Raw genomic sequence first — 26,524 nt, forward strand, 5'->3', positions numbered from 1 at the left:
AAGAATAATCCCTTTAAGATATTTTGACCTGGGTTAGCAGCTCTGTTTGCAAAGTGTGGAGGCAAGACATGTTTCCACTGATGGTTGTGGTCGTGTGAAAAATTCACATTATGTGGTGACTGCATTTATTGTGATCATTTAAATAACTACCATAGGTCAGCTGTCTTAATAGCTATTTTCAACGTTTACAATATATGTATCAAAATAAACTACCCTATAGTTGTAGAGGAATATTAAGTACATCAAAATTTAGAACATCAGAATAAGAATCAGCCTTATTGGCCAAGTATGTGCACACATACAAGTGATTTGATTGGTTTTAAGTTGCTCTCAATGTACTTAGAAATAAACATACAGCTAAAAACAAGGGTAACAAAGCAGAACAAATAGTGCTTGAGCATAGAACTATTGTGTACATACAAGTAAGTGAGAAATAAATGTGTATATAAATATCTATGAAACGCTTCAACAACATATCATATCTATAAACACGTCAAACTTTCTGTTAATTGTAAACATGAATACAATCATGCAGAGTCCAAAGAGTGCTGGACTAAATCATTAATGTAATTGGTTATTTTATATACATAAAGTAGACGGTTATGTGTACAATCCAGAGCAAGACTTTGCTTTGACCAGAAGAAGGATTTGAATGTAGATTACAGTACATGAAGACTTTCCATCAGTGTATTATTGTGTTGTATAATTAGTTGTCTATATCTGATATAATATCTTTTAAAACATACCATTTGGCTACATTTTACACTTGAATGAAAGTATTTGTCCTATTAAACTTTTGTAGGCAACACATGTAAGGTCCCTTCATACCAGTGGATGTAGGCAGCATCAGGAGGCTGTAGCTGCAGAGTCAGAACCTGAGCCCCTCTCAGTTTTCAGAGCTCAGGAGAATGATCCAGTAAGTAAATCTGACCTCACCAGTGCAAATGTCGTCATCATGCTAACAGGTACACAGTGTTTGTAGCCGTGGTTGTTTGTGTTCACTGTCGGTTTCTTTCCAGGCATGTCAGTCTGAGAAACATTTCGGGCAGTATTACACACTGCCCTCTGCACACGTCCGCACAGTGTTCCCTCACGGACTCCCCTCGCGGTATAAACAACAGGTATGAGCTAACATCTATGATTGCATGCACATTATTTTAAACTTACTGGCTCATAGATGATATTTTGTGACTTGATTAATGGTTTTGTTTTTTGGAACTAGTAAAATATCTACCATGAAGACAAATTGTCATGTATGGATTTAGGTGAAGACGTTTAATGAAGCCTGTATGATGGTGAGGCCACCAGCTCTAGAGGTCATCTCTTCCCTGAAGAAAACAGACAACAGCAAACCTGCTGTGCGATATTTATTCTGTATCCTTTAAAATACTTGTTCTCTCTCTCTCACACACACACACACACACACACAGATACGCTTCTAATCTTGATGCTTCTGAATAAACCAGTCATTAACCTTATCACATTGTTCAGATGGGTTGAAGGGCAGTGGGAAGACGATGTCTCTCTGTCACACAGTCCACTTCTGCTATACACAGGGATGGCTGGTGCTGCATGTTCCTGACGGTGAGCCCAACACAGTCACACACTCCAACTGCTACCACTGCAGAAGTACAGAAAGTGTCAACAGTGACCCTCCTACATGTCTTTTTTTTTTATAATACAGCTCACCTCTGGGTGAAGAACTGTAAAGAGCTACTGCCCTCATCCTTTAACACCTCTCGCTATGATCAGCCATCACAAGCCACCGAATGGTTACGCAACTTCAGAATCACCAATGAGTCCTTCCTTTCAAAGGTAATGATTTTTACGCATTGTGCCTTTTTTGAACAGTCATCAGGCGATATTTATTTGAGCTGTGAACTCACAATATCAGCTTGACGTGTGCACAATGAGGCTTGTGGAGTATTACCAAATTTGTTACATTATTAACAAGCGTTTAGGCATTTATAGGCCTTAAATGAGCCGTGACTGTGTCTTCACAGCGGTCACATGCTGATATACATGAAGCCATTAAACTGCTTAATGACACCACCTGAATTTACCCACATCATCGCTGTAAAAGGAAGAGTTTGAAGTACAGTGTCTTTGCATAGCACAGTAGCAATATAACAGCACAATGGGGTATGAGTTTATTATTTTAGGGAATTATTTTACATGTTTCGATGTAATGAGGAGGGAGCAACTTAAGAACTCAGCCAGACTCTGCTCTTTAGCATGTAAAAAGGAGTATGAATGGAAAGGTTGCAACACCTTTAAAAATACTGTCTTATATTAAATATGGTTAAGTATTTGAATTATAGAGTGGATTTGACAATGTTTCTTTTATAGACCATCTAGCAAGTTAACACTGCTCAGGACTCGTGGCAAATTTCCAGTGGACTGTTTACACTCGCTTTTCGATAAATAAAGCAAACAAAAGACTTCCATTTCGTTTGAGATAATCCCCACAAAGCAACTCAGTCTTTAACATATTGACACTGACGCAATTATGTTAATAGAAAGCTTACATTACACATTTGTGTATGAAATATTTGTATCTTTATGTGAAGAAACTTCAGAAACCTGGTGCATGAATTAAAGGACCCAGTACATATAAACGTGGTCATTGAAACTTTGCTGTTTCTCCCGCAGATAAAGACAAAGCAGCGCTATGTGTGGACAAAGAGAGAGTCAACTGAGGAGGGAAGTACCCTAGGAGAGCTGGTGGATCAGGTGAGTCATCTCACAGTGCAAATGAATGCCCCTCCCCCTCTGGATTTTTCTGGCTCTGAGTATTTATTTGTGTTCATTGGAGATGTGGTTTATCTCACCCTCCAAGACATTTTTCATCAATCTGTTGTATTTTCTACGTGTTCCCTATTCTTTCCTCCTGGCCCACCGATTTCCCCACAGGGGTCATTAAAGTTTCATCTCTCACCTTGCCTGTGCTTAGTGGTGATCAATAGCCAATGAACTGAGCATGGTGATGGATCAGCACAATATTTTTGTACCACACACACTGACAAAGGTGGAAAAGAGCAGTGGATTTATGTCCAGCCCGTGAATTTTTTACTTCTTCCAATCAGCCATCTTGCTCTGCTATATTTCACCGTATCATTTGCTCTATAAAAAGGAAAAGTTTGAGACATTAGTGCTGTTGCCATATTTCTTCTGACTTTTCATACAGACTAATTTTTGGTCACTGTTGCTGTAGCTGTGAGCTTCTGTTGTAGGCTGTAATTAGATCTGATATTAATAGCCAGCCTTCTGACAGCTCATTATTAGTCAAAAGAAATCAAATGAGTTTCAGACCTCCTGCTGAGGCATCTGTATTAAATTGCCAGGTGTTTACAGGCTTAATTTAAAGAAATGGTGCATGAAATTACTGTTTTCTCTGACACCCCAACTTAACTAGTTCAATGTTGTTACTATTTAAGAGAGTACTTCACTGATGAAAAAACTAAGTTTCAAAATCAGTGCAGCAAAACCAGAGATACCATCTTTCTTTTTTTTATTCTACGCATTCTTCTTCTTCATCAAAACCAGCCTACATTACCCACAATGCAACTCCACCGCAAACAGTTCGGTTGGAGGTTCGGGTGGGTTTATAGTATTAACGGCTTCATTTTCTAACTTACAGTATTCAGCCCCAACTGATGCTGTAAACGGACTTTGGTGTTCCCCTTTAATTGGTTTTGAATTCCCATTGTGAGACAGCGATCAGCCCTCTGATGGTGTTTCCTTTTGCCGTAGGGTATCACTCGTGTGAAGACCAGCAGCGATGTGGTGGGGGCGGTGATGAAGGAGCTGAGGCTGCAAAGCGGGCAGCCGGAGTCAGACTTCCGCCTGGCCGTGGCTGTGGATGGTGTCAACGCCCTGTGGGGAAGATCCACCATCAGGAAGCAGAATAATACTGCCGTGAGGAAAACACTTTCACAGTACTGTCATGTCTCATACTTGTCTTTAGATGGGAAGACTTATGTATCTCTCTTTCTTGCTGTCCATCAGGTGGACCCAGAGGAGCTCACTTTGGTTTATAACCTGAGGAAGCTGATTAAGAACGACTGGGTGAGAAGAACACTAAAGGCGATGACCGCATGAGAATAATATGGATACAGATTATTTTTTTCCCCCCATTAACATTCACTCTTTGTCTCAGACTGGAGGTGCCATTATCACCACTCTGGCTCAGACGGGGGCTGTCTACACTTCAAAATATTCCTACTTGCCTCAAGAGCTGCTGGGAGAGGTCAGAGATCATTTTATTGTACTTTGTAATCTGTAGCACGTGCCCTCAAACTCTAATGACAGATGAGTCTTTCCTCCTCTTCTCTAAGTTGTTATTAGTCAGGAAATTGCAAACCCGACCTTGAGACTGCATCACTCCAATCCTCAGTGGGCAGAAGTTGTTTTTCAGAATTAAGTAAAGCGATACACAAAAATCATAATGGTTATGCTTTGTCGCTTAGTGGTGAACATCCCAACTTTCTGTTGACTGTGAGCCACAAAACGGCCTGTATTTCCAGTAGTATTGCCAGTGTACTGATTACTTGTGACATTTTTAACAAAGGTTGAGTCCCGTCTTCAAATGTGTCCGTACCGTCCCCATCCTGTTTACCTTGTTCATTTTGTTTTATGCTTAAAAGTGAACCCGTTGGCAGCGTTATACTGTGTGGTTGTGTTGTTGCAGTGGATTGCGATATTATTTACAGCGGTCATATTTAGTTGATGTCTACATGTCAAAAGATCAATTTCCTAATGGACCAATAAATCCATCATCTTCGCCCACCTTTTCCATTTGTGCTGCGCAACGATTGAACTGTAAAAGTCAAAGTAGGGTCATATAACATTCCTGTCTCACCAAATGAAAAAAGTTATAATTACATAATATAAATCTTTTAGACCCATGGCTGTGGATCTTGTCTTGTAATAAGTTATATCAAAAATATGCATTATTATGCATGATTTCCTCCCCTTTCTGCATTTAAACTATATAAATATTAATATCTGTAATTGTTTGAACATAAAACAGGTCCTGTGATGCATTTTAAATGATTATATGCATGTCTGTATTTTTAAGAGTTGTTAGTAATTTATTGCATCTATATGTTGTTTTTCTTGTCTTAACATACTATTTAAGGGGTGACAGGGTCTGTGTTAAAGACATATTTGATGCCCAGTGTTCTGACTTCGTGTGTGTGTGTGTGTGTTTTCCTCTTTTAGAAGGGGTTTGACAGCATGGACCCATTCATCCCGGTGTCTGTGCCCAACTACAGCGAGAAGGAGTTTGAGAGCTGTTACCTCTACTATATGGACCGCCACTGGCTGCAGCATCCACAGAGTAAGTGATGATACTGTGGATGCTATGCTTAATTAAATAAATAAAAACTCATTTAAATGATGTTTTAATAACGCTTCATTATTTTTTCCCTCATCAGGTCGAACAGAGGACGGAAAGAAAGAACTCATCTTTCTGAGCAACAGAAATCCATCAATGTTGGACAGAATTTGTGGCTTCCTTTGAAGTTACATGAAGACTCAAATCACACACACAAATATCAGTGTACTAAAAAATACAAAAACATACAAACGCCCATGTCTATATGTCCCCCTCTGTAATTTATGATGCATGTGTGTCACTTTGATAATAAAATGTTGAATAAAGTAAGAGAAGTACCTTTGTTTGTTTTATAAATACAGTTCAGGTAATTATTGAATAACATCAGTTCAAATCCACTGTAAATAACTTTTGTAAAATAAAAACGCAGTCATAATTTTATACTCTGTTAGTATTCAGACTCATGCCCGATGCCTTGGAAAAAGATTTAATCACATTAATTGCTGTTACGCATTATTTATGAATGAAATAATATTTTCTGCCACTTAGTTAGAACAATATCTCTATGTGCAATCTGTAATTGAGATGTAAAACTGGAAGAAAAAGAGCTGCAGAAATGGGACAACCTTGTCTTCAACACGTATTTTAGAGGCGCCATGTTTTAATTTGACCGAGCTATTATAATTTAAATATATATCTGATAATATTATAAAAACATACTCTGTATTTCTTCATCATTCAATTGAAGGTTTTATAAAAAATATTTATAAAAAACAAGTATAACCTTGAATGACATCAGGGTAGTCAAACACATTAATGCCCTCATTCATTAGCCTCGTTTATGGTAAAGCGCCACCTGGCGGCCGGTCAGACTATTACACGGTTGTTCACGTGATACTTCACAGTCACATGACCGGCCAAAAGTCGTATTTGATCGCCAAAACAAAGTGGTTGGTATGACAGATTGGGCCCAGTTAAGGTGACGGTCGAGTGTAACTATTTGAACTAACCTGCAGGACATGCCAGAGCTTGTATCCGGATCCTTCAAGGTGAGATAATCCTCTCTAAAATCATCTCAATGACATGACAATACAATGTGTGTGTGTCAGCTAAATGAAAGGAGCACTTTAGTGTTGTTAACTAGTATTTTTACTATTTTTAATACTGATTTTAAAACATATTTGATGGAATTTAAACTCACAGCCCTGTAGTTTAATCTGGGTTTTCTTTGTTTTTAGATAAAATGGCGTTTTTGTTGCCATCATCTGTATTTGTGGTCCTTGTTTTCCTCAAAGCAGAAGTGACCCTCTGTACAGGTAACACAACACAGAAAACACCTGGTCTGGGTTGCAGTTGTCCCAGTGGTTGTATCCACTGTTTTTGCCTGCATGTGAAGTAAATTTTATACATCAGCATAGAAACAATAATGTTTTTTTTTTCTGACTTCTTCCCCTGCCAGGAAGCACTGAATGTGTTGCCAGAAACTTTGGCCATGACTCTGTGGTGTGTGAGTGTAATTCAACCTACTGTGATAGTGTTGGGTCAGTCTCCCTGCCTCCTCTGGGCCAGTACTCCTCCTACCTTTCCAGCATGGCCGGCAGCAGACTGAAGGGGGGCCAGGCTCAGGTCCAGGTGAAGAGCAGCGGGGCAGGTGAGGTTTGGGCTTTTACAGGATGTCTGTGATGTTGGAGCAGGTGCAAAGCATCTCTTTTTCTTTGTGTGTCTCGTTCAGGTATCAGGTTAACCGTTGTTCCCTACCAGAAGTACCAGAAGATCAGGGGATTCGGTGGAGCTATGACAGACGCAGCAGCCATTAACATCCTGTCTCTCTCTGCTGGTGCACAGGACCAGCTGCTACGCCAGTACTTTTCCCCTGAAGGTATGCCAAGTAAAAGGGAGGAAAAAATAGTAGGGTAATATATCAGAGAAGCATAATGTGACCATAAATCCCAGGAATATCCAAAAAATAATATGCATTTATTATTAATTTTTGTCTGTTTGTAGACTGTATGGCTAAGAGTTACTCAGAAACTGAAGCAATTAACTATATTCAGTTGTTTACATGAGAGCAAACTTTGTATGTGTTAAAGCAAAACTTCAGTATGTAATTCTTTACTGTAACTCCCCCTAACCATTTATTAAATGTTTATATAGTACTTAAACTACGTAACTCCCCCATTTTTCATAACTACTATATAAACATTTAATAAATGGTTATTAACATTCTATATTGTAGTTGTAAGCCGATATATGAATATTTTAAGTGTTTAATGTACAGTATTTGTCCAATTGTGCAACTTCTCCTATGGAAACGTACTTGATATTTACTTAATTATCTGTTTTATAGACCAGCATTCACTTATGCGTGCCCTCGGGAGGAGTTACAGTTGTTGACACTGCTTACAACAACATTATAGTGTTATAATGACCTCAATAATTCATTTGGACAACAGAAAGTTTTACAAACATGTATATATGTTATATACATGTGTCGTTGCTACGATACTGTTGACCCATGGGTTTGAGTAACTGAGTGCAGAGGTTTCCCATGTATCATCCAAATATTTTCTTCTACAAGTCGATCATATTAAATGATCGCACAGGCTTAGCTGTTATTGATGGTCTGTCTCTGGCAGGTATCGGCTACAGCGTGGTGCGTGTGCCCATGGCCAGCTGTGACTTCTCCACCCGTCTGTACACCTATGATGACACACCTGGAGACTACAACCTGGACAATTTCACACTGGCCCCTGAGGACATCAACATGAAGGTCTCTCTCTCCTCCTCTCCTCTCACACATAAACACATGTCCATCACTCCATCCCTCTGATCTCTCTTCTTCTTCTTAGATCCCTCTCCTGCAGCGTGCTCAGGCCTTGTCTCCTCGCCCTCTGTCACTGCTGGCCAGTGCCTGGAGCGCCCCCGCCTGGATGAAAACTAATGGTGCACTCGTGGGGAAGGGCTCCCTAAAGGGCCAGCCTGGGGGCAAGGAGTATAAAACCTGGGCTCAGTACTATATCAGGTGACATGAGCGGCTTTACCTGAATGTGATGTCTCATGTTGGTAATGCGTGATACAAGGGGAACTTATTGCGGTGGTCACCTTTTTCTTTCCTCTCAGGTTCCTTGAGGAATATGCTAAATATAACTTGACCTTCTGGGCCTTGACCACAGGGAATGAGCCCTCTGCAGGACAGATGACTAACTACAGGTCTCTCCTCACATTAGATTACATAGAATCGTCACGACTCTTGAATTTCACAACAGACTGAGAAGCATCTTTGTCTCACTGCAGTTTCCAGGCTCTGGGCTTCACTCCTGAGGAGCAGAGGGACTGGGTAGCTCTGGACCTGGGCCCTGCCCTGCACGCTTCGTCACACCCACACACACACATACTCATACTGGATGACAACCGCCTGCTGCTGCCTCACTGGGCTAAAGTGGTGAGTCCAAGGACGGAGAGATAGTGGGAAAGGTCGTGGTAAACTTTGCTGTAGGCTACACTGGCATTGCAGACAAGAAAATAGATAAATCAATACTAAAATATTTTAATATGATACTTAAAATATAATGCATAATACAATACAAGTTAAAATCAACACAATAAAGAAGATATGAGGTAAGTTAAATGTGGTTAGGTGCTGGGGGAAAGCTAAAATAAGTGTAGTTAACTACCATATGCTCTGGAGGAGGAGAGGGAAGACTCCAAACTACCAGTATATCAGATAGATTCCTGAAGAAAAGTGTTTGTCTTCACTGAGAGGTTGTCACAAGAGTCAAGGACAAGAATAAATAAGGCTTGTTCAAAAAAGCAGATTTCTGTAGAGTTCGAGTTAGATTTAAAGACTTTTTGGTAATAGTCTTTGGGCTTTTATCGTCTTTAATAAGACTTTTTATGACCTTTTTTACTATCCCATAAAACGCAATTTAATACCTGTTTCACGATCATACTAACCAAAGTATAATGGAAAACCAGTGGGGATGATATTGCTATTACATTACACTTTTCAGCACTTCCCAGCAGTATATATATAAAACAATATTCCTGGTGATATAATTAATTATATGAATGATTATCTGGACCCGGATGAGCAGCATAATATGTTTGGATCAATTAACCAGTAGAAAATGTATTTAAGTTGTTGCTCAAATCGAAACTTGCCCATTGTGAGACAATGAGTTAGTGTTGCTAGCAGTAGTGTTTTCTACAGGTGTGATGAAAATCCTATAAAAAGGAATGAACAGCACAGTCCACAGTGGCACAAATCCCACTGTTAGGTGTCTAACGTCTCTCCACAGCCCGCAATCGGATACAAAAACATTTATTAACGAACATTACTGTCTACAGCAGGAAAGAGAAAATATTTGCATGCAATTCATGTGGAAACTCTGTTTTGACTCAAGACTTGTTTCCCCCTGCTTCCTCCAGGTCCTAAATGATGTTCACGCTGGGAGGTACATTCATGGTGTGGCAGTTCACTGGTACATGGACTGCCTTGTTCCAGCTGAGATAAGCCTCGGAGTCACCCATCATCTCTACCCAGAGTATTACCTGTTTGGCACAGAGGCCTGCTCTGGCTGGAATCCACTAGACAGAGGCGTGAAGCTGGGCAGCTGGGACAGGGCCGAACAGTACGCACATGACATTATAGAGGTAAGATCATCTTAGCTTATGCATGAGGGTTATGCCTGTTCAGTCAGATCCAGAGTAACAGATGTGAGATTTGGCAGGCTGCGAGTTGTTTCTTAAAGGTGAATCACCTCCCTCGATGCTGCAGTGCAGGTTTACAGGTTGCAGTCTGTTGCAGACAATCTTCAGAAACTGCCTGCAGGCCTTCAAAGCAAGCTGGAACTGGTGTTTTGTTTCTTCTTTCTTCATTCTTTCAAAGGAAATTGGACTCCCTCCATTCTATCCATTTTGCATGGGCGCATTCAGACTCTAGACATCTTGAGAATCAGGAGGGATTTGTTTATGTAGATGTGCTGTCCTTGTGACATTTAAAGAGAACACCAGGCACCAGTCCAATGGATTCATTTAAACAAAAGAACACCTCTAACTACAGCTACAAAGCACAGGCTAGATACTAAACTGTGGGTGTTTTCTCCACGGCAGGACCTAAATCATTATGTGGTGGGTTGGACTGACTGGAACCTGGCACTGGACCAGACTGGTGGACCAAACTGGGTTAAAAACTTTGTAGACAGTCCCGTTATAGTAGATGCAAAGCGTGATGTCTTCTACAAGCAGCCATCCTTCTATAGCATGGCCCACTTCAGGTAGGAAACTGGGTCTAACATGATCGCACTGAATGGAATATTTCATCTGTTCCAGTATTACAAGGAGTCTAATGAGACACACAAATCATCTTTTTGTTTTGTTTTTTTTACACAGCAAGTTCTTGTGGGAGGGGTCTCTGAGAGTGGGTGTGTCTGCTAGTCAGAAAACACACCTGGAGTACTCTGCCTTCATCAGACTAGATGGCTCAGTAGTGTTCATCATACTCAACAGGTATAACATGGGAAATGTGTTTTTATTCTCTTAATTTTTTGTGCAGATGACAAGAGATTAATTCTACTCTATGCTTGGTCTCTGTAGGTCATCATCAGAGGTCCAGTTTGAGGTGTGGGATCCCGCTGTGGGCTACATCCCCTCCACTGCCCCGGCTCATTCTTTGCTCACACTTGCTTGGAACACACACTGATCATTAAAAGTTGCACATGCATTTGTTTTACTTGAACCACATTATAAATACTTCCATGCACATTTTAACACACCACAAAGAGTAAGCGTTTATGTTGGAACCTTCTTGTTTCCAGTTATTACTCTTACAAGCCACTCAACAGCACATTTTTCTATTAGCTGGTACCAGATTATTTTTTATCTGCACAGCTTTAGTGATTTCATTGGTCACTCATTAACCTCCGCTAATGTGATTTTCATCCACAATCCTTGAAATGTTTTTTTATGTGCCGATTCTTATCAGGAATGGTACCTGAAAGAAGTGAATGTATCACCAGAATGACCTGTGCTGAAGTGTAACTGGTGCCTTGATTTCCAGCTAATAAGATGCTCGAAGTGTCCGCGACATGTCTTATCTCTACAGAAATATAAATAATGTACATAATTTGTAAATGCCTTCTGCTATTGCTATTTAATCATTATTTTAATGTTAAATAAAGAACCAATTGTTTTAAAATATCCAAAGTCAGGTATCTTTGGGTGCAGAGAGGGCATAAAATGTACACAATGACAATTAAACTATGACAGTTTTTTTGTCAATTTATTAATACATCATAGACATTTTTTCATATATATAATATACAGTTCGATAACCAGGTATTTCACATTTGTGTGTCCATTCTCAATGTTTTTTTTTCCTTTGCAAACCATAAGTTGTTGGACTAAAATTATTTACATCAACCAAAAAAGTGATAAAAATGTGAAACAAAAGACAGCAATAAACAGAGGAATAAAATGACAGGGATGCCATCTGTTTATAATATATACACCAGGAGAAGTATTTTTAAATCTAAAGCATTAGATAATGGGCTGCGCTCCATAGATTTTTAATTTCATTCCCTTACTCGTATAACATTTAAATTCTTTCAGATGCAGTAGAGTCCCGAAAGGTGTAAGGAATCCTCCTTTGCTTGCATTTGATGTCACAGTTTTGTATTTGTGGCCATTAAACGGCAGCGACCCACAGTTCAATCAACATCTTGCTGACATAATCTCAACAAAAACTAAACATTATACCCTTCATAAACATAATATTTATTGCAGGGCTGTAGGTGTTGGCGGGTCCAGTCCTTGTAAATGCCAAGAGTGATAGTGACCCCTTCAGTATTCCCATATGCCATACAGGGCTCAGTTGCAGCATTTAGCTAATTTCCCAATGAGTAAAAAGGGCATGGTGTATGATATAAAGTCTGGCATTTCCCCACAATAGTGTATTGCAGCAGTGCATTTCGAGAAAGATGGAAAAGGAGTTTGTGGAGTGGAAGTATTGAAGACATGGGCTTGATCATCAATCTAGGCTGGTTTGTTATTAGGCAAAAAAAAAAAAAAAAACAGAAGAGAGAGATCTAGCAGACCTCATGTGACCGTTAAGACGTCTGTACGGGTATCTGTATACATGTTTGAGGAAGAAGGCATTAAAATAGAAAATAAAAATACAAAAAATGAGATGATTATGACTGCAACAGAGATGAAAAGAGGAAAGTGAGAAGTTTGTCTTCTCGGTGTGTTGTTGGATGTAGGCGAGGAGAACCGAGGGATGAGACAGGTGGGTGCCTCAGAAGGACCATCTCTCCTGTGTGCGGGGGTCCATGGAGAGGGAGGGGGACTCTGATGGGGGCTGGCTGCTGCTGTCTTCTCCGTTCAAACTCTTCCTACACACTGGACATGTGTCATGCTGTACGGCCACAGAACAGAATACAGAGAACATTAGCTTTGGGCAGTTTTAACAAGCAACTCCTTATTAATTATGTCCTGATTCCTATTTTACATGACGCTCAGGCTGTACTGCCAGAAGTATACCTCAGCAAAATTCCCCACTTTTAAATTGAAATAAATCACTGTCCACATCCTTTCCAGGAACTTTCTTTACAATACAGGACAGCACTGGCTCACAAATGGTCATATAATTTAATGGTAGGCCTATTATTGTTTTTCCCAGTTTTATTCCTCATTTTTTAATGAGGTTCATTACAGGCATTTATGAGACACTCTGCATTAGCTTGCTGTTCTCACCACAGCCGATTTTTCTGCAGCGTTTCCGGTGATTTGACTACAGTTTGCCTCTAAACTAAGTTTACACAAGTAGTCTGGGTGAGGGGCTAAAATACAATTCAAATTTTTGGAGGACATTAGATCATTCAAATTTTTGGAGGACATTAGATCATTTCCAGGATATTTGGTCATTTGAATCCATTTCTGGTAGAATAGGGCCACTTCTGTATGGGTAAACAAATCCTAAAACAATCATTTACGAACACAAACACAGCTTTTCACTACAGACATTACTTTAACAGAACCCATTCTAAGGTTAAGGCTGGCAATATTATATATTCCTTTTGTCGACAAATCTCTTGAAAAGACCAAAGCCAACAATCGATTGATCCAACCAACAAATCGTTCCTGTGTAACCAAAGTCTGATACAGGTTATTCCTCTGTGCCATTAGCCTCCATTTGTTGTCCAACAACTATATAAGAACACATCAATGAGCCATGTTCCTTCATTACAATAAACAAGGTAAATGTTTATTCGAGTTGATCACATACATGATCCTGGTGCTGTAAATACTCACTTAATGGTAAATCTTTTCTTACATAGCACTTGTCTACTTTAACAGCCAAGTCACATTACAATTGGCCTCTTATTCACACACACTGATGGCAACAGAGCTACCATCCAAGGTGCTGAACTGCCCATCAGGAGCAACACAGGGTTGAGTGTCTTGCCCAAGGACACTATGACATGTGGCCAGGAAGATCTGACCGCCAACCCAGAGATTAGTGTACTCGCTCTATCTCCTGAGCCACAGCCGCAAAGCTAGCACACCAAATGAATCCACAACTGGAAATAGCCACCAGCTGTTTTAGTAAATGATTTAGTTTTTAAAATATTAGAGTATATATTTGTGAGCAGTTATTAAAAAGCTCTTACGTATTCAGTGTCTCAGATGGGGGACAATGGACTCATTTAGTGTTTGTTTTGGTTTTTGCATTGGATTTTTTGACAATAAAAAAAAAATTTAGAATATCACACATCAGCCCTGATGTTTCCATGTGGACTGCCCGGTAGCCAAAGCATGTGCTCAAATTGCCTCTAGGTCTTAATGAGTGCTGTGAATATCTAATGTACAGTATTACACGTCATTAAGATCCAGTTTATTTTACAAAGTTGTATCTTGTTTGCTGCGACTCACCATTTCCAGCCATGGTACTATACAGTCTGAATGAAAGAAGTGGTTACAGGGTAGCTGTCTGACTGGCTCCCCCACTGCAAAGTCCTCTTTGCACACCGGACATTCCATACAGCAGTCTACAGGAGAGAGGAGAGACACCTTAATTAGCTATCAATACCCCTGTGGTAACTCATTTCTAGTATTATCAGTCACTTGGTAATGACTAGCTAGATTTGTTGAAGGGAGATGTGTCAGATCATTAGTACCAAATTTATGTTTGCCTCATCAAGTTCCTTAGCAGGGTAGTGAAATATTTTAAGGGTACCAAGCATAGATATTGGCCTGATGCTGATAGGGCAAAAAAAAAAAGACATACGGACTATCATTTGTCTAAATACGGCAGCTACCAAAGGCCCTGTAGAAGCTGGGGCTGCAGAACTAACCACACAGTTACAGCTGAGTGGCAAAATAGGACAGCATACACAGAAGAGGAAGTCAAGAAGAACAGACACACAAGAGGACTACGTAGAGAAAAAACAGGGGATGTGAAAGACCAGCAAGGAGCAAAACAACGCCATCTTAAAGAAATTCATGGAACAAACTGTTGATACTCTCAAGGTTAACAGACAGTTTCAGAGGCTTCTCTTGGCAGGCAGCAACAGCATATAAACACACGTGCCTTTTCATGCCGTATCCAAGTGCTGCAGAGACTTCTAAACAAATAAGCATGTATTTATATAATGACAGATGTGTTATAAGCACATTTTTAATTTAAATCACTACTTTAAACTAGCCAGTAGTTACTAAGCACTTAGTGATGCCTTTACACACTATTAGATTAGTTAATAATAGATTCACAAACAACTTTTCCAACCCAAGGTGTGTACATAGCTAAATACAGTACAGTTATTGCATACATAGGATCAGACTGGCAGCTCCAGCCGTGTACATAAGCAGTACTGCAATTTCTATTTCAGGGACACGACAAGAAAGACATGGAGAGATCGAGTGAGACAAATAGGAAAACAATTACTGACCTGCTTGTTCCTGAGAGATATTGACAGTTGGGAGAGAAGAGATCTTCTCTTTCTCTGCTGGAGGAGGTCCTGTGTTCTCTAACTGACCTAGTAACTAAAACACACACACACATACATTTGTAAACTTCAGAAGAAAAAAAAAACAAAAAAAACAAAAAAAAACAAAAAGGTACACGAGGTTTGAATAAAGACCTAATAAATTTGGTTTACCTGTGTTATCACAGCGTCTAACCCTCCCTGTCCCCATGCGTAATCCCCTGGGTTAGAGTGCAGCATCCCCGTCCTGGAGAGACACAGACACCACAAGTTGATAAGAAATAGCACTCACGCTGTGACGCTAGCACTAACACCGTGACGCTACCGTAATGTCATCTTACCATGAGAGGGGAGGTGAACCAGGGACTCCAGAGTTAGCAAAGAGGCCGGCGAGAAACTGTTGTACAATCCTGAGACACAGAGAGAAAATACACAACAGTTAATGTCACCGGCAAAAACAAGAACACTTAGACTTATGAGAGCATAAATAGCACTGTCATTATTATAAGTGGGAGCATGAAGAGTGGAGAGGAGAGCCAAGGGGATGGTAAAGAAGACAGAAGAGGAGAAAGCTGAACAGGTCAGTTACTCACCCCTCCACAGCAGGTGAGCGGTCTGGTCTACTGCTGCCTCTGGACCGGTATCTCCTCTGGCTGTGCAGGCGAGGGGGACGTCCTGGTCCCCAGTGTTCCCCAGCTCCTAGTAGACCCCCCATAGGTCCTCCTAGGCCTGCTGGGACTGACCCCCCGATTGGTCCCCCTCCCAACCCCCCCAGGTCACTGAGACTCCCCAAGCGACCTCCAGGGAGCCGAGGTTCCGAGTCAGGTGTGTCGCTGTCTGTTGTAAATGGCCGCTCCAGTAACAACAGGTGCCATAACTACAGGGATGTTGGGATCGGACGGGGGAGCAGACAGGTAAGGGTTTGAGGGAAAGAGGGATTTTCCGACAGAAAGTGGGATTAAGGATAGGAAAGCAGGCAGCACGACGGGGAGGGGGGGAGCCAACATGTAATAGCAAAATGAAGGACAGGGAAAAAAGGCAGGGAAAGAAGAAGACAATGTTAATCAAAACACATAAAATAATTGCAATCAATCCTCTTTACCCTCATCTCCACCCCAATCTCCCCCAACTCCCTCAGATCAGTTCTTACCTCTGCAAACTGTGTGGCTGTGTCATCTATGCCATTAGCGCCACCCTCTAGGAGACTGAGGGAAACAGCGCACAAGGGGACAAAAGACACCTTATTATTAGAACCCTATACAGAGGTTCGGGGTCAGTGCTAGCCTGGGACAAAAGCCTACAGGCATCCACAGTGCAACACTTGGGTTCTTGTAAATGAGCATGAGAAAATGTCTGACAGCCCATGTGCCTGCTTTTGTTCCAGATCAACACTAAAATGCCTTCACCTCTCATGTTGTTTGGAGACGTGAGGTAGATAGCTAGAATAATATATACATCTCTTACCTGGAGTCTTCTGTTACTTCCTCTATGAACCCTGAATCGCATCTTGGACAGATGTACTCCTAGAGAGAGTCACCACAAAGACTACGTTAACGCAGGAGTCACAAAAGGTTAGAAAAAATGCTCATTAGAATTTCCTAGAAGCCTGTGTGACGTATTAAAACGCCTTCTTTTGTCTGACCAACAGTCCATGACCCAACGATATTGATAGGTGATAACGATATAGAGCAGAGGAGAGCATTCTCACGCTGGAGACTGCTTTCAAAATGAAATAAATAAAAACTGATTATTAAAGTCGCTGCAGATTGTTATTTTCTGTCAATCAACTATACTGGTGATAGGTCTGCGGTGATATGATCTAATTGTATTATGATTTTATTATCCAGTAATTATAAGGAAATGCATGACTGAGGCTTTTGTATTCCACATGTAACATGTTTTGTTTGATGAAACTGAAAGAAGTTCACTGTGTTGTTCTAAAATATTCACATGCTGCATTTGGGGCCTTGTCATATCCTGTGCAACCCCACTTACAGATGCAACTTGCACTATAATATATCATATTAGCATTATATTATATTATGTTTGTCCGGGCGGGGCCTGTGCAATATGCAATATGGCAATATACATGTGCAATTTCAACAATGCACATTTACCACCTTTTAAATGGTTTCGTGCCAATTTAAAACATCACTGTATGTTTTAATAGATAGATTTATGTCTTCCCTTGTGTGTCTTTTTTATACTGATGACTTGAACTCTCTGAGCAACCAAACCGCACATGAGTGTCCTATGTGTGGCAAGCACGAAATGGCAAATAAAGTTCTTTTGAATCTTGAATCTTGCCATATTGTGATATCTGAAAAATATTATTTTATATTTTATCTACCGCCTATTTAAAGCAATCGATAAAGCATTGTAAAGACAATATGCTGACCGGTTCGGTCAACAAAACAACATACTGGCAGTTTGTCTTTGCATGAATAATATCAGCCAGATTTGTATGACAACCAGTGTTTTATGAATGTAGCCCAGGAGGTAGAGCTGGTCTGCCAACCACACCTAATTTGTAGAGTGTTTTAGAAACCACCTACACAGAATGAGGAAGGCACTACTGCCAGTTTGTACAGCTGGATCCTATGTTGTCCACTTACTGTAAGCCATGGTTTCTCAACCAAGAGATCAGAACTGAAGTGGTGTCATTTAATATGTTTTATTTTATAACAGATTTTTTTTAATTTAATTTAAAAAAGTAGGTCACATTTTTAAATACTATATTATATTATGTATATTGTGTTATATTTGGAGGTCACTGGATGCTTTTGAAAACAGAATACAAATGAATGCTTTGCTCAAACTCACATGACAACTTAACATCTCTTGGCTTGGTTTCTAAAAAACAAAAATGTGGATCTAAAACTAGGGTCATGGTCACATCCACAGTTAAAGTGAGTTGTGTGTCATTTGCCAATAGAAAGGTTATCACATCTGTTGTATAAATGGATACATGACAGAGATGGTCCTCTGGATATTCTGTAGTAGTGTAGGGGGGGAAAGACTGGGTGTTGCAGTCCGTTGGCTCAGTGAAGACATGCCACAGGACTGAGTGTGTCTGAGACAAGCAGGCCAATTTAGAGTCAGTGACATGGCAGGCTGGAATTACCCCAAACCATAACATAAAAATAAGAATTCAGCTGACAAGATAATCTAGTGGACTGACTTACTGACATTGTGACTGCCAGCGCATTTAAAATATACACTCAAACTCAAAAGAGTCATACTGCCCGTCACAATTGACAAAAAGCTGACATTTTAAAATGCAATAAAAACAACAGAAACTAAAACTAATTAATATAGTCAATTTTATATCATTAAAAAAATATGAAAACCAGCTTCATCTTTCATTTGACATAGCCTCAAATATACCAAAACTGTCTCTTGATCAACTAAATCAATTCTTAACTAATCATTTCAGCTCTAGTCAGTGTAACACGACATAAGTTAACCACACCACAAACAACAGCTTCCAAATTGACCAATGAGTTGAATTAACAACTCTCTAAGAACAGTTTCAACAAACCATTTTAACCTCCGTGAATCCGGAGTTTCTACCGGGCTGCTGTATTACACAGGATTAGTTTAAGCTAGGTGTACCTAATAAACTGGTAACTGAGTGCAAGTAGGAAACCCTCACGACTGTCCAGTATGTGGATGCATGTATACACCCTGAGGTTAGTAAAAGTCTTGTAAGATGTGGCTCACGTCGGCCTTTTGCTCTCACGTTTGACTTTAAAACTGAAACCAAAATCTAGTTAGATGTTAATGTTCCCTGAAAATTCCCCAACTCGCCCTGCCGCGTTTGGAAATAAAAACTGGACACGAAAACAGCCAATAATCAAACAACTACTGTAAACACCGCCTATAATATCAAAATGACAAGGTAACAACCTTCCTCTCTTCTCTCAGCTGTTAAGTGTTGTTTCGTGCAAAAACATAAAACCCCCCCAAGCTGTCAAAGCAAGGCGTCAAACACAGTGCTTTGACAGAAATGTCCTAAACATGCGAGCCCAACTAAACCTGTAGATATTTGCCTTTGTTGTCTGTTTTTTTTAGGACGGAGACATTTGCGAGTGTCACGAGTTTATTTAGAGAGTTAACAACAACAAACGCTGCTACCTGCTAACTGGGCTAGCTTCGTGTTTTAGCTGTAGCGAGCGAAACAAACAAACGGTGTACCGGAGCGAAGCCGACCTGTCAACCGCACACAGTATACCGGAGAGTGCGACAAGACAACGAGAGAAAACGCGTCTGCCTTACCGGGAGTTTGGGGTTCACTTCTCCCTTACAACAGTGACAGAAAAACCGATGCGGTGAAACAGCCGCAGCCTCCGCCATCTTCCCCCAGAGCAGCACAAACACTGACGTCGGTCCTCCACAAACTGAAGACAGCTGTCCGCCTCCAGCCCGGCATGCACCGCGGCACCGCTGGGCAAATCCGAGCCAGGGAGAGCAGCAGAGCCGGAGAGCGGAAGTGTTCATGTGTTGTCAACGAGACTGAGGCCCGCATGTGTTCAGTCGGCGGTCAGTCTGTGGGGTTGCTTGGAAGCGAGGATCGCCTCTGCACAGAAGGCTCACTGTTGGAAAGGTTTGTGAAACGTGGTGAGGAGGTTCAGATGGCTCGATGTTCAGGTGGTGTTGTTAGACTTCTGTTCAACTGGATAAGTTAGTTCTGTAGGACTGAAGTGTAGCCTCTTGTTGTTGTCACTGAATGGTTGACAAACACTGATCATTTATGTGTATATATATATATACTCTACAAAGCAGCAGTTTTTTTGCAGTGTGGATCAGTGATTTTAGCAATGTACTCACAAACCCACTAAATTACAAAATATATGTAAGGAATGGGCATAATTAAAGGTTGAATGTTGGTAACTTATTGCTGGGCAGTTCAATTGTGTAGCAGTTTCTGAGGCCAGTCTCTTATTGCACTGCCATAAAGTTTTGAGAGGCAAATTAACAAACAAATTATCCAAAATTAAAGCAGCAGAGACCAATGTATTTGGATATTTAGTCAGGTCACTTATTATGGGTCCAACTCCAAAAGTGATTCATCCTACTAGTGCTGAAACAAATTGTTTATTACAGTCGACTGGCAGAAGGAACACCCCCCTGTGTAAATAATAACATTATTATTATTTTTAATAATTAAATTAATGATGCTTCAGAGTCCTCATACTGTGCATGCTGACTCACTGTCGCAGATTTTTGGGACACTTGAATAAATAGAGCCATTGTTAATATTATTAGCAACGTCTGTGCTCTGAGAAAGTCTTATTGTTCCAAAAGATAATCCCTCCTTTGGTGGCAGCCAGCCACTATCAAAACAAAATGCAAACTTCAAATGAAATAGTAAGAAAATGCATCAGAAATACATGAAATGATCAATGTTATGTTTACTATGTATTTATATTTTTAATTAGTGCTTTATTATGAGGTGTTCTGAAAAGTCAACCAGTAAAGCTCAGCTTACAATATATACTAAATATTAAAAGAACATAGACAGTGTTGTATTTACTGTGGATGCAGGTGCTTAATGTAGGTTGTCTGGAAACTTGTAGTGAGCCTGGATGTGAGACCTTTCTTCATCTGAATGTTTCTGTGTGGTTTTTCTATGCGTTTGTCTGTGCAGATGACTGCCCAGGAGGTGCGTCTGTGTGGTCTCCTGCTGCAGGAGCACTTTGGAGAAGTGGTGGCGAAAGTGGGAACACACCTGCTCAAAAGTGGAGCACAGAATTTAAGAACCATCATTCATGAGACTGGGATTTCACTGGACCTGGTACCGCTCCTACATTTACTGTGTCTACGCTTTTAGTGTCTCAACTTCACACTAGGAGAGATGATTATACTTTATGTATTTAGCTGTATATACACTGCTTTTCAGCATTTTCAGGCGAAGTTTAGTGGTCCAGCCGTTTGTAGGTGTAATATTACAGACAGTGATTATTCCACATTTGCAGCAGTAGTGCAGTAGTAGTTTTTTTCATCCGTTTAAATGCAAAACCCTGTGTCCCTTTACATTACTGCTCCAGAAACCTGATTACTTGTTTATTTATAACCTTAGCTGTGATTTTGAAAAAGATTTTAACATCATGTTGCAAAGTAATGTTGCTGCAATGCCAGGGAATTAAAAAAATAATAATGTTACATGTTTTTTTAGTACATTAGTGCAAAGAAGGTAGACATTAGATTCTTTTAGTAAAAGGAAAATCTGATTACTGGCAGTAGCACAAAACATGCTAGTCCGTTATTTACAATATACCAATGTATTTTCTGCCTTTATTTAGTATGATTAGTAACCAGTTTTTCGTGTGCATGTCAAGGGAGTCATGATGGTAAAGCACCTCTTCCATACCATTTGCTGTCTTATTGTAGGTGAAGAAGTCCTTGTGTGTGCTCGTGCAGCATGGGACCTGTGTGTTCAGCTCAGGTCGTAAAGCACCCGGGAGCCCCACCGAGTATCGGACCAGCTGTGATCGGATTCTGAGAATTCTGCGATACCCACGCTACATATACACTGCCAAAACCCTGTACGGTGACACCGGCGAGCTCATCATAGAGGAGTTACTACAGAGAGGTGACATGACCATGAGTAGCACGGTTAAGACAGTCGCCGACCGCCTCACGCAGAACATGGAGGGTCAGTATCTCAGTGTCTGTATCAGTCAAGGACTGTAGGGAACCATTCATGTCTCCACTATTATTGTTTACCAATTACCACTACTGCTTTCTTGGCAGTTACCATAAAATACATACATTTGGCTAAAGGGTAGGAAAGCCTCAGCGGGAACCAGGCAGGATTAGCAAGTGGGAACCACCACGTAACACCTGTCAAACGAGCAAACATCCCTCAAAATATAAACTACAACAGCAATTTCCACCTTGTCTTTCCTGTTCTAGAGGGGCGCAGCATGGATTACAGTGAAGTGTCTTCTGCCTTCTCCAAACTGGTGGAGACCCATTTTCTTCAACGCTGCCCTCCAATGGTGGGAGCAGGAACAAAAGACAGTGCCGCTCCAGCTACCCCTGCAACCCCTGCTATCCCTGGTACTCCCGCTGCCCCCGTTAGCACCGCCCCGCCCACACCAGAGAGCTTCCCCGACTGTTACAGGGTACCTCACGTGACACTCATAGGGAGAGGCAAACGGCGTCTCTCCAATGAGGATGGAGAGGACCAAAGGAATGCAAAGAAGACTAAAATGGATTCAGAGGTGGGTGTTTTGAACATATTAGTTATACTTTTAACACATTTGCTGCTCTCCAGAACTCAAATCACGTATTGTTCATCTTCATCTCTGTCTCTCATCTCTTCTGCTCAGGCACATGGTGATGAGGGGATTTACTGGCAGGTGAATTTTGAGAGGTTCCATCTCCACTTCAGAGACCAGGCCATCATCAGTGCTGTAGCCAACAAACTGGACCAGGTTAGAAGATTAATACCACTGAGAAGATTAATACCACTCTCATGACAAAATCTGCCTTTTAGTACATTTTAAAGCTCTCTAATTAACATGTTATATCTCGCCCACTGTTTGCCTGGCAGCCTGATGGTGATGACAAGACTTTAAACCTTTGCACAGGGTAAACAAACAAGATATTAGTGAGCTTTAGAGGTGATGGTAGGCAGATTTTGTTACCTTTTAGACCGAGTCAGGCTAGCTGTTCACCCCTGTTTCCAGTCTTTATACTAAGCTAAGCTAACAGCTTAATATTTGCTGTAGAGATATGAGAGTGGTATCGTTTTTCCTATCTTGCCTGTTTTTTTATAGTAGGACCTATTATTATTATTTTTATTGTTATTATTATGGTATGACTTTTTATAATGATTGTTCTAAATCACTTCATCTTAATAACTCAGACTAGCAGTGAGATAGTGAGGACGATGCTGAGGATGAGTGAGGTGACGACCTCGCCCACAGCCACCTGCACGAAGCCCCTCTCAGCCAACGAGATCTTCAGATCCCTCCCAAGTAGTTACAACATCCCCAGACCCATCTTAGACCAGTACCTCACACTGCTGGTTGATGACCCGGTATGACCGTCTGCAAGGCACATGTCACATTTGCCAATCTTAATTTTTAATCTACAAGATTTTTTTTAGATCTACTTGTCCTTTTCATTTTCTAGATGGAGTTTGTGGGGAAGGCTGGTGAAAGCGGAGGAGGGATGTACGTCGTCAGTATCCTTTTTCGTTGAGCATATTGTCAAGAACCAACACATGTAATTCATGAAACACGTGGTTTGCTTCTCTTAACTCACCTCTCAGATCTCCACAAAGCGCTGGCCAATCTAGCTCGGGCCACGCTTGAGTCTGTAGTACAGGAGAGGTAAGTGAGTGTGTGTTTTTAAAATCGTCTTTATGTGCGATTGTCCTGTCATCAGCAACTCATTATTCATTTAATCACTTTTAATCTGTCGCCAGATTTGGCTCCCGATCAGCACGCATCTTCCGTCTGTTGCTAAGGAAACGTCATCTGGAGCAGAAGCAGGTGGAGGATTTTGCCATGATACCAGCCAAAGAGGCTAAAGATATGCTCTACACGCTGCTTTCACAGAACCTGGTGCAGCTGCAGGTACACGCCTGACACGCGAAGATGCTTTCACAGCTCCTCTCTTCACATTCATGTGTTCTTACTAAGCTATTACCCAACTCTGAACTTTTAAACTCTAGCTTCCAAAACAGTCCTCCCTCTTAACTGTTGCCAGAAATAATTTGTAACTTTGACAAAAAGAAGAGGACATCACTGTGATTAAATATACAAAGCAAGTTTCAAGTCTCTTCAGGCCAGGAGTATTAACATGAGTGACTGCCTGGAACGTAGGAGTAGTCCAAAAAAATCTGATCCAAAAACCTACTTTGAAAATTATCTGGCACACTTTTTGAAGATGCACTAAGTGAATGAGTTATTTTTAAAACTAGACCTACAAAGCATCGCAACTTAATCTTTTATTCTGTGGACAATGATGGAGGAGGAATTTAATATTGACAGTTTGAACAGGCACTCTTAGATGATTTGAGTCATCAAATTTGAGGAAGCAGCCGTAGTTCTCATTCTTTAATCTACCTACTCATTCTCTCTGAACAGCCATGATATTTTTGTATTCTTCAGGAAATCCCAAAGACTCCTGACTATGCTCCCTCTCGTACCTTCTATCTTTACACCGTCAACCAACTCCCAACTGCAAGAATGCTGCTTCAGAACTGCTACAAGGTAAAACAATGCACTACTAATCAGTGGACTGCTGATTTTTTTTACACCTCTGTATCAGTATCTCTGTCAGTATGTCTCTCTGTCATTTTTCTGTGCAGACAGTAGCCAACCTTATAGAGCGACGCCTGTTTGAGACCAAAGAAAGCAAGTGAGTTCATTATAATTTTATTTCAAGTTTTCTCTGTCTCACTAGCTGCGGTTACATGGACAGTATTTCTTTAAGCCGACTATAGTCATTGTGATTAGACAATAATAAATAAAGTGATCTGATAAGATGTGCAGTTACATGTTACATGTTTACTCAGAATGCAATGCTTTTCTGACATCTTGCCTGCTGTGAAGTGTCTAATCTGCCTGAAATATAACAAACAACTGGTCCTGCATTGTTTGGGTCACCTGATGTTACTGATATGCACTTATACAGTGTGACATCTTGTTTTAGGCTACGGACCCTTTTTTCTGACTGGGTAATTATTCAGATTTTCAGTGGAATGTTATGGTCCATGTAAACGCAGCTATTGTCCTCGCAAGCCAGATTTATCATCACTTTATCATCATAAAAAAAATCCGTGTCACAGATCAGTGGTTGATTGGTTTTCTGCTTGACTGGCAGGCGTCTGCTGGAGAAATCCCAGCGAATCGAGGCCATTCTAGCATCTCTGCAGGCAAGCGGGGCCGAGCCTGAACAGCTGACGGAGGTCGAGGAGATGATTACCGCTCCTGAAAAGCAACAGCTGGAGGCCTTGCGGCTTCATATCAACAAGTAGGAATAAAAGAACAAAACTAGAATTCCCTTTTCCACAGGTGACATTATTGAATCAGGTTTTTGGTTAGTTGGTGTTACCATTTTCACTATTGTTCTTTTCCCCTGCAGGTTAGATTCAGCAGAAAACCAGGTAGATGAAACCATCTTTCTGCTAGAATCGTACGTCAACTCCACTGCCACAAGTTGAGAGCAGGTGTACAAGCATGAGAACTCACACATAGTACTTGTGTATAATTGCTGTCAAATATGTTTTAGATTATATAGCTGCAATGTTTCAGTTTGGATTGGAATAAATTCTAAATAGTTTTTTTTCCTTGTTTTTATTGCATGCATCAGCAAATGAATAAACTGAGTACAAGAATACTTATTTTCAACAGGTTTATTCCATTAACACAAAACTGTAAGACAAACATTGGACAAAGTGATCATTTGAAATGTAAAACCATAAAGATGTCTGTATATTAAATAGAAGAATTGTGGTTTAATACACTTTGGTTTTTCCTTGAAATTAGAAAAAGATTATTTACATAAGTGCTCCCGACCCTGGAAATAGTGGGTAGTGCATTTCTGTTTAACCCTCGAGGTGCTCTCTTTGGTCCTGGAGGTCCCTGTTGCGTCTGTGTATCGAATCCAATCCCAGTACTATCTCTGTGCCTGGTCTGAGGTGGACTCGCCTCATGTGTTATTCGTCATGGCAAATGACTGTTGTCATGGCAGCAAAAGTAGGGCTCAGTCCTCATGGTTCTCATCCTCTCCTCTCTGTTTGCGTGTGAAGAATCCCAGCTGATAAGAAGTGAGATATAGATTGATATTCTGGCCACAGCGCACTAATTTTTACTGAAGAAATTTGAAGGGAAATGTAACATGAAAGTACCTTCCATAGTATGAAAATGATAAGGGCCAGTAGTAGCAAGCCTCCAATGATGCTGCCGATCAGAATCCACAGCGAGATGGGAATAGCTCTGCCCTTTAGCACCTCCAGTACAGTCTACAGAAAAAAATAGATGAAGGGAGAAATTAGAGAAAGTAAATGCCATTCTTCCACTTACAACCACACTGCAGTCTTCTTACCTCCCTCCAGACTGTTCCTGTACCCAGAGTAACGAGGTTAGTCTCCTGAGCTGCGAGGCGATAGGCACCTATTATCCTCACTGACTTATATTTGGCCTACAACAAGAGACACACAGTGTGTCATAGGACAGAAAAA

General features: G+C 40.7%; 5 protein-coding genes across 6 annotated transcripts in view; 3 read left to right on the forward strand and 2 right to left on the reverse strand.

Annotated features, from left to right (window-relative positions):
- dap3 (death associated protein 3) overlaps positions 1–5,668 on the forward strand; it is a 6,380-nt gene extending 712 nt beyond the window's left edge. The window contains exons 3-13 of the mRNA XM_035671744.1: positions 803–916; positions 1,020–1,121; positions 1,266–1,374; positions 1,492–1,584; positions 1,685–1,815; positions 2,653–2,733; positions 3,754–3,918; positions 4,009–4,068; positions 4,160–4,249; positions 5,224–5,341; positions 5,439–5,668. Of these exons, the coding sequence (XP_035527637.1) occupies positions 803–916; positions 1,020–1,121; positions 1,266–1,374; positions 1,492–1,584; positions 1,685–1,815; positions 2,653–2,733; positions 3,754–3,918; positions 4,009–4,068; positions 4,160–4,249; positions 5,224–5,341; positions 5,439–5,524 (1,149 nt within the window). The 3' untranslated portion in view covers positions 5,525–5,668. The remainder of the gene's footprint in view (positions 1–802; positions 917–1,019; positions 1,122–1,265; positions 1,375–1,491; positions 1,585–1,684; positions 1,816–2,652; positions 2,734–3,753; positions 3,919–4,008; positions 4,069–4,159; positions 4,250–5,223; positions 5,342–5,438) is intronic.
- A 584-nt stretch (positions 5,669–6,252) lies between these two features.
- Positions 6,253–12,409, forward strand: gba (glucosidase, beta, acid). Its single transcript, XM_035671743.1, has 12 exons — positions 6,253–6,387; positions 6,577–6,654; positions 6,798–6,989; positions 7,071–7,217; positions 7,975–8,108; positions 8,188–8,360; positions 8,459–8,548; positions 8,633–8,780; positions 9,767–9,991; positions 10,451–10,614; positions 10,730–10,846; positions 10,934–12,409. The coding sequence occupies exons 2-12, from the start codon at positions 6,582–6,584 to the stop codon at positions 11,037–11,039; spliced, it is 1,569 nt and encodes a 522-aa protein (XP_035527636.1). The 5' UTR covers positions 6,253–6,387; positions 6,577–6,581; the 3' UTR covers positions 11,040–12,409.
- rnf115 (ring finger protein 115) lies at positions 12,094–19,845 on the reverse strand. Its single transcript, XM_035671745.1, has 9 exons — positions 19,600–19,845; positions 16,786–16,844; positions 16,472–16,526; positions 15,915–16,198; positions 15,663–15,731; positions 15,496–15,568; positions 15,286–15,379; positions 14,270–14,385; positions 12,094–12,752 (listed from the first exon to the last, which is right to left on the reverse strand). The coding sequence occupies exons 1-9, from the start codon at positions 19,819–19,821 to the stop codon at positions 12,633–12,635; spliced, it is 1,092 nt and encodes a 363-aa protein (XP_035527638.1). The 5' UTR covers positions 19,822–19,845; the 3' UTR covers positions 12,094–12,632.
- Positions 19,789–25,804, forward strand: polr3c (polymerase (RNA) III (DNA directed) polypeptide C). 2 transcript variants are annotated; one of them, XM_035671742.1, is made up of 13 exons: positions 19,789–19,927; positions 20,972–21,118; positions 21,715–21,979; positions 22,240–22,550; positions 22,659–22,763; positions 23,198–23,371; positions 23,467–23,518; positions 23,606–23,666; positions 23,762–23,912; positions 24,450–24,551; positions 24,650–24,699; positions 25,165–25,314; positions 25,426–25,804. In XM_035671742.1, exons 2-13 carry the CDS (start codon positions 20,972–20,974, stop codon positions 25,502–25,504), a joined length of 1,647 nt encoding a protein of 548 aa, XP_035527635.1. In that variant the 5' UTR covers positions 19,789–19,927; the 3' UTR covers positions 25,505–25,804. The 2 variants fall into 2 exon arrangements, with proteins under 2 accessions (XP_035527635.1, XP_035527634.1); XM_035671741.1 differs by lacking the exon at positions 19,789–19,927 and having other exon boundaries at positions 20,933–21,118.
- The window catches only part of itga10 (integrin, alpha 10), a gene marked incomplete in the record, with an annotated part of 28,051 nt that continues 27,208 nt past the window's right edge, over positions 25,682–26,524 (reverse strand). The window contains 3 exon segments of the mRNA XM_035671740.1: positions 25,682–26,100; positions 26,192–26,305; positions 26,389–26,484. Coding sequence (XP_035527633.1) covers positions 26,047–26,100; positions 26,192–26,305; positions 26,389–26,484 — 264 coding nt within the window.

The sequence above is a fragment of the Morone saxatilis genome, unplaced genomic scaffold, assembly GCF_004916995.1.
Source record: "Morone saxatilis isolate NCDOM2014 unplaced genomic scaffold, NCSU_SB_2.0 Contig24, whole genome shotgun sequence".
NCBI classification, from domain to species: domain Eukaryota; kingdom Metazoa; phylum Chordata; class Actinopteri; family Moronidae; genus Morone; species Morone saxatilis.